We start from the raw sequence: 11,484 nt of genomic DNA, 5'->3' as shown, positions 1-11,484 counted from the left end.
TTTACATGGTGCTGGGGCTAGAACCCAGGGCTTCATGTATACTTAGCAATCACTCCACCACCTGAGCTGTATCTCCAGGTAAACAGCATGTCTTCTACCAGAGGAAGGCCCTCTGGTCTGCTGCCCACTGACTCTACCAGAAGAAGTCCCTCTGGTCTGCTGCCCACTGACTCTACCAGAGGAAGGCCCTCTGATCTGCTGCCCACTGACTCTAGCAGGCCCAAAACACTGTGAGCCTCTGCTTCCTCATCTAAGAACTGGTGTAACAATGTCTACTTCACAGGCTTGTTGGACATTTCAGTAAAAAGAATGAACACAGTGCCTGGAACATAGACCATGTCCCTTCTACTGCCAAAGCATTCACTCATTCGTGTCGGTCAAGACAGGCCCAGCTGGGTGAACTAGACAATCCCTTCCACCTTTCTAATTCAGTCTCCTTGCTTTTATGGATTGAGTCCTCTCCCAGAAGCCACTCCTTAAGGTTCAAAGCTTGTGGGACTCAGGAGTGTTCAGCCTCTCTTCTCCACCTACCTTACTTAGTCTTATTTCTGCAACTTAAAGTTGACTGGAGGTGGTCCTGTTTCTCCCCCCGCTGTTTTCTAAAGAGCAGGTGACTTCCTCGTGGGCCTCTAATGTCTCTGCCTCTCATGCATGTCTCTGATCTCTGCCAGATTGGAGACACCAACTTTGGGGCACCTCCAGCAGCAGTGACAGCAGCGACAGGAGCAGCAGCAGCAGCCAGACTTGGAGCGCCCGTCAGCAGTGGCCTAAGTGACCTCTTTGACCTGACCAGTGGCGTGGGCACCCTTTCAGGATCCTATGTAGCTCCTAAAGCAGTAAGTCCCCCCATCAAGAGCAGAGAAGGGGAACTGAATTGGGATTGGTAAGGCCTCCCACTGAACTCTGCACCCTGGGGATGGGCAAGGAAGCCCAAGGCTTCAGCTCTGCCGGCAGTCTTTCATTCTTACTGTGCCGAGCTGTGGTCTCGTGTTCTGACGGCCTCTGCTTTGACCTGTCTGTGGCAGCAATGCTTGCCCCGTTGCACGGTCAGCATTTATTGAGTAAAGCTGGAGGGAAGGGACTACCTGCTCCTGTCAGAGAACCTGTTCTCAGCACTGGTAGATCCAGTGTCTCAGACACAGGACTTCTTATCTCGGAAGGAAACTGATGTTCTACACAGCATGGAAATTAAGAAATAGCCACATGTCTCCATCAGTCTATGAAGAAGACAAGGAAGGAAATCTGCCCTAGAAGACATGCCAGGGTGTTGTCATTGTGACGTGACAAGCATGGGTGGCATTAGTAGTTCAGGATGAGGGTGTAGCTGGTGGCACTCTGAACTTCTGAAGAGGCGACTGACATCAGTGAAGTCCTCAACAGAACAGGTGCCAGGTGTGCTGATGTAAACCTGTAATCCCAGCACTTGGGAAGTGGAGACAAGAGGATCAAGAATTCAATGTCCCCAGACATAGTGGTGCACGTTTTAATCCCAGCAATTTGGTGGCAGAGAGAGGCAGATCTCTGTGAGTTCCAGGCCAGCTAGGGCTACATAGACCCTGTTTCCAAGGGAGGGACAGCAGCTGTAGAGGCACTTCTTTAATCCCAGCACTCAGGAAGAAGAGGCAGGTGGATCTCTGTGGTTTCAAGGCCAGCCTGGTCTACATAGAGTTCCAGGATAGCCAGGGCTGCATAATAGAGAGACCTTAGCCGTTGGTGGCGCACACCTTTAATCCCAGCACTCAGGAGGCAGAGGCAGGCGGATCTTTGTGAGTTCGAGGCCAACCTGGTCTATAGAGCGAGATCCAGGAAAGGCACCAAAACTATACAGAGAAACCCTGTCTCGAAAAAAAACAAAAAACAAACAAAAAATAGAGTCCTTATCCTCCCCCCCAAAAAAAGAAAGAAAAAGAAAGGAAAACATAAAACAGGTTCCTTCCCTCCCCATGAGTTAGTCTTGGGAACTTCTGTTTATTTCTTTCTGTTTATGTAAGTATGCAGCAAGTGCTCCAAGGATGCAGGAGAATTAGAGTTGTTCCATGGCAGGATGTTCAGCATTCTTGTCTCTGGTTCCCCAAAACATAGTACCTCACCCCCTTTCCTCATCATGCTTCCTGGAGAATGGCCCACAAGTACCCAGTGTGCTCCCATCAAGACATTTTGCTAGACTAGAGATTCTAGAGGTAGATAGCTAAGCCAAATGAAGTCTTGCTCATGATACAGGGTCAGTGATAGCCATTGGAGAGTTCTAATCTGAATGTTGAAATGGTTTGATTTGAGCTTTGGCCTTAAGGACGTTGTGGATGGGGTTGCATAGAGGGCAAAGGAGATTATCAGAGTGCTCCCAGCAGCCTAGGCAACAACAGCAGCTTTGGGAGTACAGACAGACTGTGACATGAGGACTTTCTCAGCAGTAGGAATAGCAGGATATTGAAGGGGCTGAGGCCGCTCTGATGTGAGCAACTAGACTGTAGGTACTGAGATGGAGCTGTTGGAGGATGGGTGAGAACAGCTAAGTTTGGCATATAAATGCTTGTACCTGGGACTTCAGAGAGCACAGTGTGGGTCATGTTCACCTGTGTTAGAGAAGCTCCACAAGGACCTCGATGGCCCAATCCTTTAGCAACACAGGTCAGAGGCCATGTCTGCTGAACTCTCGTCTTGAGGTTCCCACCCTTAGAGGTCTTGGTGAGGAGGGCGTAGGCGGCACCTGCAGTTCCCTGACCTGGCCTCGCCTCCAGAGGTGGCAGCCAGGGCCTCGGGCGGGCCTGGGCTGAGAGGTTCACATGACAGCAGCTCCACCACCTGCAATAGCAGCAGGCTTCGTGCCAGGCACACACCAGCCTTCCACAGCAGCGGCCCACTGGTCCTCCTTCAGCTGTATGCACTGTTACCCATGGTGTGGTGGGAGACTGGAGTGCTTCTGCCTGGGGCCACATGCTGGTATGTGACAGAATCTGCAGTTAAATGCAGGGCAGTGACACTGTAGCCTAATCTTCAGCTTCTATGTCACTGTGCTACAAAGTGAGAACACTTGCATGCCTTCCATTTTTGAGACAGTCTCACTGTGAAGTCCTATGCTGGCCTTGATCTTGTGGCAATTCTCCTGCCTCGGTCTCCAGAGGGCTCAGATTATAGGATTGTAGACATGAGCTACCATGCCTAGCTATATACTCTCTAAGGTCACAAGTCTCAGTCAACAGATTGAGAGAGAGTACAGGGTGTGATAGAAACCTACTACACAGATTGTTGACACCAAGCACCAGGGCAAACTGTACCCATTAAAAACCTAACAACAGCCATACTTGGGAGGTAGAGGCAGGAAAATCAAGAGTTCAAGGCCAACCTTAGCTATGTGATATCAAAGACAAACAAACCACTCACTGGGGCCAGTGAGGCTGCTCAGGGGGTAGAGCTGCTCTCCACCTAGCTTGAACTCATCTCTGAGCCCACGGGGTGGGAGGAAAGGACTGAGTCCCACGAGTTGTTCTCTGACCTCCACATGCACATCATGGCATCTGTGCACACATACACACATGAAATAAATAGAAAACTGTTGGCTGGGGTTGGTATGTAAAATGGAAAAAAAATTAATAAAGAAAACTATTGATCAAAAAAAGTTTTATCAAAGTCAGGTATAGTGGCACATGCTTTTACTCTTTTAATCCCAGTTCTCAGGAGGCAGAGGCAGGTGGATCTCTGAGTTGGAGGCCAACCTGGGTCTACATTGTGAGTTCCAGGACAGCCAGGGCTACACAGAGAAACCCTGTCTTGAAAAAAAAAAAAAAAAAAAGCTAAGTAAATACATAAATAAAAATTGGTCAATAGGACATAGTAGAGTTTTTCTTTCGGTCACCAACAAGATCCCAAATCATGACACAGTCTTCTGTTTTCTTTTTTTGTTTTCAAGACAGGGTTTCTCTGTGTAGCCCTGGCTGTTGTGGAACTCACTCTGTAGACCAGGCTGGCCTCGAACTCAAGAGATCCACCTGGCTCTGTCTCCCAGGTGCTGGGATTAAAGACATGCACTGCCACCACCTAGTTTTGTGTGTGTGTATAGATTTTAACTGATGGCATCACTACTAGTCTGGTAGAGATGACGTACCTGCTCACACTTAGTGCTGGTAATAAGCTGTGAGGACTGGGCTAGAAGTAATCAGACTCCTGGGGGAAGAGTCCTTGCCACAGGACAGGACTTCCCACCTCCTTAGTACTGCTCCCTTCACGAGCAGTGGCAGGGTCTATACTTCCTTCATAACACTATTACTGCTGGGGTTGTCTGCCCTTTTACAAGATTCCCTACCCATCCCATACTTGGATAAGTATATGCCCTGCACATGGAGCTCCCGGTATGTGAAAACTTCAGGTTGGTCCAGCATGAATTGGCAGCTAGTTGAGGGGTTCAGCCAGCCAGTAAGATTTAATTCTGTTGGGACTTTCTCAAGACTCTATGAGTCCACAGTGACTCTCAGAGTGCTGTGTCAGATGTGACATGTGGTTGGGAGAGGACCAGTTCTGCAAGCCCAAGAGACCTGCTGAGACAGTCACATGCCTGGTCTGTGGGAGCCATGCCTAGGGCTAAGCTTAGCAGGTTTCTGAGTGCTCTTACACTCCAAGCCTTTGTTGGGGACTCAGTGCTGGTGGTTTCTGACCCAGGGGACACAGGGTGCTCAGAGCCTGCCAGGTGAGGTGGGAACAGAGAAGAACTCTCCAACAGTGGGAGACTGCAAGTGGGACATCTTGGGGAGAAGGGACAATATAAGCCTTGCGTAGGTCCCAGGCTATGGGTACCAGTGCAAAGTGGAAAAGGGGTTTGCAGGGGTTCGTGACTGTGTTTGCTTTTACAAGGTAATTCCAGCTGCTGTGAAAAAGAGAAATCTGGGCAGTCACTGGGTGAAGCTGTGGTACCTTGAGAAGTGGAAGCCCTGAGGGCAGTTGTAGGCAGGAGCTTTGAAAAGACTCAAGCTATTTGTACTCTGGGGCGCTTGTGGAAGCTGTCCGGTGAACCGTAGCCTTTATTATCAAGGGGCCAGTAAAAGCCAGTCCGAGGAGACAAGGGCCTAAGAGGCACCTGAATCCAAAGGCTGACACGTGGAGTTGTCCTGCACAGGCAGGGCTGACTCCTGCCATTTCCTTGGTAAGCACCCTGTGCAGCACCACACAAGGCTCTGAGACAGGTGTAGACCAAACAGTAAAGCCCTTCCCTGAAGGAGCTCCTTGCAAGCAGTTGGGAGGAGGGCAGGGTTCCTCCTGATGGAGGCATTCTGTTCCTGAGTCTGCTAAGGACAGCCAGGACACTGGTAGGCCAGAGCTTCTTTGGTATTATCCATGGTCCAGCCAGTTTCTTCAGTGGAAGACCAGACCTATCTCCTGCAGGGAAGGACAGGCTGTAACAACCAAAGAGAAGTCAGGCTGTGGCCAGGATCCAGAATACTGTTGGATACTCAGCTCTGACCTTGGCTTGTCATGGTACTGGCAAGGCTCAGCTGTCTCCTCACCTTTCTTCGGTCTTTCTCGGTATTGCCTTTTTTGACCTCTGAAGATGTCCTTCCTGTCCTCAACTACTCGGATACAGAGCTATGCTATGTTGCTGGTTCTCAGTGGGCTACTGGGTTAGCTTATTTATCTTGCCTTAGTGGTGGAGGCAGGTTTATCAGAAGGCCCTTGAGGAAAGAGGAGAAAGGATCTCAGGCTAGCTATGGCTTTGGGGTGGAGAAGAGTCACACAGCTCCTCCCATCCTCTTCCCTACAGGTCTGGCTCCCTGCCATGAAAGCCAAGGGCCTGGAGATCTCCGGCACCTTCACCCGCCAGGTTGGCTCCATCTCCATGGCCCTGCAGCTGACTAACAAAGCCCTGCAGGTCATGACAGATTTTGCCATCCAGTTCAACCGTAACAGGTGAGCCCTGGCCAAACTCCACAGCAGTCACTTTCTTGTCCACTTTGTGGATGCCAAAGCACCAGACAGAGTGGAGAGGTCATCTCCCCTAACTTACTTTCCTCCACTGCCCAGAGGGCAGTTCTGTGTCAGAAATCATAGCTCCAAGCCAACAACCCACCACTGGAAGTCCCTGCGTCTCCTACCTGCCTCTCCTCCCAGGCCTGAGTCACTTTTGTGTGGGGGAGCAGCTCTGAGAAAGTGGGCGGGTAGTAGGCCTGCCAGCCACCCCCTCCCAAGAGCGAAAGGTTGGTCAGACAAGGACTCTGAGAATAGGTAGTGGGTGCTCCCAGCTCCTCACTGCCCCATCCCCCATATGCCCTGTACTGTGTGTTGGTGAGAAAACATGCCTGCTAGCGCCATGAGCCAGCAAGGCCAGGCTCTCTGGGAACCTTGGCAGCCCCTCTTGATGCTTCCTCTTCCTGAGCAGCTCCAGTGATGAGCAAACTGGGCCTCTAAGAAGTTGACTGAAGGGGCGGCTTCCTCAGGAGAGCCTTAGGCAGACTGGGGAGGCTGAGGCAGCTCAGCTTCTTCCCCTCACAGGACACTAGAGGCTGTAGATGCATGACTGGTTACAACAAACCCTCTGCATTGAACACTTCCTGGGTAGCAGATCCTAGGCCAAGGTCTCCACAGAGCTACCTGACAGTCCTGGAGGGCAGACGTTATCTCCTCTTACAATGGGTAATTACACCTGTGGTGGGGCAAAGGCCCTGCCCAGGTCACAGCTGACATGATGGCACTCCCACAAAGGCTGAAGTGCAGAGCCACCACACAAGGCTGGCCCTGGAGTCTAGGCAGGCCTGAGTAGAGAGCAGAGCTGCAGCAGTGACCTTCGTCACGGAGGAGCCTCATGGAGGGTCAGTGTCCTCCTCAGGAAGAAGGACCTGTGTGCAATTCTGGTTTTCACCACGGTGGAAACTGCCCTATTGCCGTCACTCCCCTGGACATAGTACTCGGTTCTGGCTCCCCTCCACACTACTGCGACTCACCTTCCAGAAGTTTGTGTCCTGCTGAAACAGCCTTCGTGGTCCACTCACGTAGAGGCAGGGCTTTCCTGAACCTGTGGCGGTTGTGCAGCATGGCCAGTTCTAGGCCAGACAGTGAAACCTGCTCTTTGCTGGGGGTGGTCAGAGCCCTCTTAAGTTAGGGGTCTTAGCAGGCTGTCAGAATTTTCCATCGAGAAGCTGCAGTTCAGGCCCCTGGTGTTGGGTAAGGTCCTAAGGGAAAGGGCAGGGGTGTGCCACCTTGTCCTGTCAGGGTCCAGTGCAGAGGAGAAACGGCAGCAGAGGTTAGCCGCCTTAACCAGCCTGGGCTGTAGTGCTGCTCCCAGATTCTTGCCCCCTCTCTACATGGCCAGTGGAGCAGGGGTGGTCAGGAGCTTGGGAAAGCTTATTGGATGAAGGAGCTCCTTGCCCGGCACCTCCCTCCCCTCCCGAGCACAAAGAGCCAGCCCCGTCCTGTCAGCACCCACCCACGGGGCTTCTCTCTCCCCAGCTTCGGCTTGGCCCCTGCTGCACCACTCCAGGTGCATGCCCCGCTCAGTCCCAACCAGACTGTGGAGCTCTCCCTGCCTCTCAGCACCGTGGGCTCAGTCATGAAGATGGAGCCTCTGAACAATCTTCAGGTGTGTCCCCACAGGGCTAGCACCCCATTCTCCTCACGGTCAGTCCTGGGGTGGATTCTAGCCGTATCTGTGGAAGGCCTGAGAGAGAATTGTGCTCTTGGCTGCAGACGGAACCTGGGCTAGGGGACAAAGGGGTATGGCTGCAAGAGGGTTCTATGATAAGCCTGCTCAGGACACCTTGCTTGGGGCCTCAGGGTGTCAGGCCTTGGGGACTGACTGGGGATGCCCATGCCTAGGTGGCTGTGAAGAACAACATTGATGTCTTCTACTTCAGCACCTTGTACCCACTGCATGTCCTCTTTGTGGAGGATGGGAAGATGGGTGAGTTGTGAGGGCCCTGGGGGCTGTTCAACAGGACTACAGCTAGGGGTGGAAGAAGGTTAGTGCTTGTAATAAAGGTTAGCAAGACAGCTTTGCCTTAAGACGGGACTTTCAGCATATCCACCTCACTTGTGTGCCCTGCTGCTCACCCTTCAGCTTGTCCTGTGGGCTGCAAAGAGCCAGGTCAGTCACCACACCTGGTGTCTATCTCCTCAGTGCTGGGGCCAGAACCCGGAGAAGGCTGCAGGGAAGGCTTGGCCTGGGCTGTGTGGCACCTCATCACCCTCACCACAGAGCCATGTCTAAGTATCAGACTACACAAAGGTGGAAGAAAATGTCAGATGTAGGGTAAGGGAAAGGAGAGGCAGGGAGCAGAGGGCATTTAAGAACATGCCTGAGTCCTTCTGAGCTGAAGTAGATGCAACTGTGGAGGAGCCGGTGCCTTCACTCAGCTTCCAGGTGGCACATTGGAGACCAGACCCATTTCCTGTCATGTGATGCTGAGAGGCCACAGTTTTCAGGATCCCGTCTCTCACCCCACAGACCGGCAGATGTTCTTGGCCACATGGAAAGACATTCCCAACGAGAATGAAGCCCAGTTCCAGATCAGAGACTGCCCACTCAACACAGGTGAGGCCCCCCCACCCCAGCATTCCACTCATTCTCTCCCCTGTACCCACTGAATGTGAGCCTTCCATGGCTGTCTGATCCTGCAGAGGCTGCAAGCAACAAGCTACAAAGCAGTAACATTTTCACTGTCGCCAAGAGGAACGTGGAGGGCCAGGACATGCTCTACCAGTCTCTGAAGTTGACCAACGGCATCTGGGTGCTGGCAGAGCTGCGGATCCAGCCAGGCAACCCCAGCTTCACGGTGAGAACTCGGGTACCCACTGTCAGGTCTGACCCTCCACCTCCTGCTCCGGCAGCGCTCCCCCGTCAGCGTCAGCATTCCCAGTCCAGGCTGCAGGAGATGGTGCTGTCAGGGGCACTGTGCCAAGGTTTCCGAGCCTGGTGTGAGTACTGGTTCTCTGAAACTTCAACTCAGCCCCATCAGGTTACCCAGATAAGACACCAAGGCACATGAACACATAAACACACGGACTCAGACAGGGAAATAGTATCACTGCTACAGACTTTGGCCCTGCTGCCGTATGGGTACCTGAGTGCCTAGCCAGGAGCACACTGATTCTCAGCAACCCATACTTTTAGACCTTAAGTCAGAGCTATCAGAGGACACCTTCATGGGGGTCTAGGTATTCTATAAACTGCACTGCTATTCCCAGGCCTAAAGTCAAGGCTTTGTTTCCCCCACGCACCCTTGCCTGGTAGGTGTAGCCCTGTAGATATTACCTTCCAATTCTGATGACCTTGGCGCTGGTGGTTGGGGCTGTGATGTTAGCTGAGGTGGTGGTAATTCACATCTCTGTTTGATTGTTACATGTCCACCTTCCCTGCTGGTGCCATGGTACAGGACTTGGAGGTTAGCAGATTGCTTCTCTCTTCTGCCCCACCTCCATCCTTACTAGCAGTATTGCGCATGCCTCATCTCCTGGTCTGACCCCAATGCATTCTGCTTCCCTCTCTGTAACTTGGCTTTGCTTAAATGTGATGCTTCCAAGCCCAGCAGATATGCATGGAGGATACTAACACCAGGGCTTTTCCACCACTTCCACATGCATGGTATGTAGAGCCCTTAAAATGAGGCCTGTAGACCCTCTGCGAGCTGCTGCTGCTGAATCCCAGAATTCTGCTCGCCACTCCTTAATTACAGCCTCAGACAGTCGGATGCTCTCAAGTAGAAGTGAGGCCTGGCGGACTTCCTCCCTTCTGCCCAGAATCTCAAGGCTAAGACCTCAGGCAGCACTGAGGTGACCTTGCACAAACCTGCTTCCTGGGCAGGAGTCAGAGCAAACCCCACACACCTTGCAGTCCCCAGCAGAGACCTCCCCCTTAAACCTCTGCCCACCAGGATTGCCTGTCAGAATCACTCTTGACCTTGACCTCCAGTGGTTGTAGGGGCAGACAGCCCAAAAAAGGGGGTGGGGTCTGGGTACTCCGACAGCTCATGAATCGTGCCTCCTGCCAGTGGCTCTGCTGGCAGAGCTGACAGCAGGTGTGGGGGTGCAAGTCTATTTGGTTCCCACTCAGCTGACTGTGCCGGCCACCCCCTCTGCTTTACCTCACATCTGCCCCACTCGGAGCTGCCACCCTGCCATGTGTGCATGCACAGACACTCAAGCTCCTTCCCATCCTTTCCTGAAGAGCTCTGGGGATAAGTTCTTTCTCTGCCCTCCTCTTCTCCTGCAGCTGTCTCTGAAGTGTCGAGCACCAGAGGTGTCCCAGCATGTATACCAGGCCTACGAGACTATTCTCAAGAACTGAAGTCCCTCCAGCATCCACCCCAGCCTTCTGCCAGCCCTATTGTGGAGCCCCTGTGGGTGGCAGTACCTCCTCCTTTCTTTGGGGAAAGGCCGGGTGGGCTCTTGACCATCCAGGAAGCTCCCTTGAGCCTAATTGAGGGCCCGGAGCAGGGCCATGCCCCTCCTGGAGTGGTTATCTCTGTGTATCTCCAGTGGCTGTTTTTCCATTGCTGTTGATGTGGGATCAAAGGAAATGGAGCCAGCATAGCAGCAGAAGCTGGACCGGAGGCTACAGGGTGCTCTTCCTTCTCCCTTTGCCTGGGGGTGAGCATGGAACTCCCTTTGGGGTCCCAGCCCATAATCCCTGCCCTGTCTCCCCAATGAGCCTGTCCTGGGTAGAGTCTGGGTGCCAATATTACTGCTCTGTCACCGTCTTGGGACTCCAGGGCAGATACGAGCGCAGAGGAGCAACCTGGGCCAGCACTATATACCCCATAGATACCAGTTGGTGCTCTGTGACGGCCTGCATGGTCCAGAGCCATCTGGAATTCTGTTCCCTCGTGCCCTGGAGGATGGTCACTGCCTACAAAACATTCCTTGGTGTCCCCTCTGTGAGTTCAGGGCTCTTAGAACAGAAAGAGTGAAAGGCGGGGCAAGCGGCAGTGGAAATGCTTCCAGTGTGGGGCTCCTGTGGGTTCTCCAGCATCCGCTGCCCTCCCCTGGCTCCCAGTCTCAGTGTGTATAACAGTGATAGGTTTTCCCGTCACTGCTCTTTGATAATAAAGAGATTCTGCTTTTGGCAGTCATGCACACTTCTTTCCCTCTACAAAGAAAGACCGGCCTAAGAAACTGCTTCTGGTGGCTGGGGATAATGTCTGACCCTACAGTAATTATATCTAATACGTATAAATAGAGAATATATATTGTATGTTTACTCTTATTTTCAAAAAGAGAAAACGAATAAAAATGATGACGTCAAGTGTGTCCCTGGCCAGTGTGTCAGGTCGTAAGGCCCTTCTGGGCAAGGGTCCTGACTGTGGTCCCTGCCCTGATTCTCCCTCCGTCCCTTCATTCTGCCCTGCTAGCCTGCTGGTATCCCTGACACCTTCCTGCCATTGATGCCAAGTCCCACCTAGCTGATGCTGTGTCCGCTCTGATTCCAGGGAAGGGAATGCAGTTCCATTTGAGTTCCCTCCTCTTTTGTGCCATCTTGGAGCAGTGGGAATGACTGGGGGTAGAGGG

General features: G+C 52.5%; 1 protein-coding gene and 1 non-coding gene across 2 annotated transcripts in view; both read left to right on the top strand.

The window, feature by feature from the left end:
- LOC118591852 (AP-1 complex subunit beta-1-like) overlaps positions 1–11,221 on the top strand; it is a 49,532-nt gene extending 38,311 nt beyond the window's left edge. Inside the window, exons 9-16 of the mRNA XM_036200317.1 lie at positions 617–836; positions 5,750–5,895; positions 7,432–7,561; positions 7,798–7,882; positions 8,426–8,512; positions 8,599–8,753; positions 9,354–9,362; positions 10,190–11,221. Coding sequence (XP_036056210.1) covers positions 617–836; positions 5,750–5,895; positions 7,432–7,561; positions 7,798–7,882; positions 8,426–8,512; positions 8,599–8,753; positions 9,354–9,362; positions 10,190–10,264 — 907 coding nt within the window. The 3' untranslated portion in view covers positions 10,265–11,221. The remainder of the gene's footprint in view (positions 1–616; positions 837–5,749; positions 5,896–7,431; positions 7,562–7,797; positions 7,883–8,425; positions 8,513–8,598; positions 8,754–9,353; positions 9,363–10,189) is intronic.
- On the top strand, positions 6,324–6,420 carry LOC118592644. Its single transcript, XR_004946108.1, has one exon. It is a non-coding gene; the product is annotated as a small nucleolar RNA SNORD125 (small nucleolar RNA).
- Positions 11,222–11,484: the final 263 nt, after the last annotated feature.

This window comes from Onychomys torridus, chromosome 10 (assembly GCF_903995425.1).
Source record: "Onychomys torridus chromosome 10, mOncTor1.1, whole genome shotgun sequence".
Classification (NCBI taxonomy): Eukaryota; Metazoa; Chordata; class Mammalia; order Rodentia; family Cricetidae; genus Onychomys; species Onychomys torridus.
This window is presented reverse-complemented; position numbering and strand designations above follow the sequence as displayed.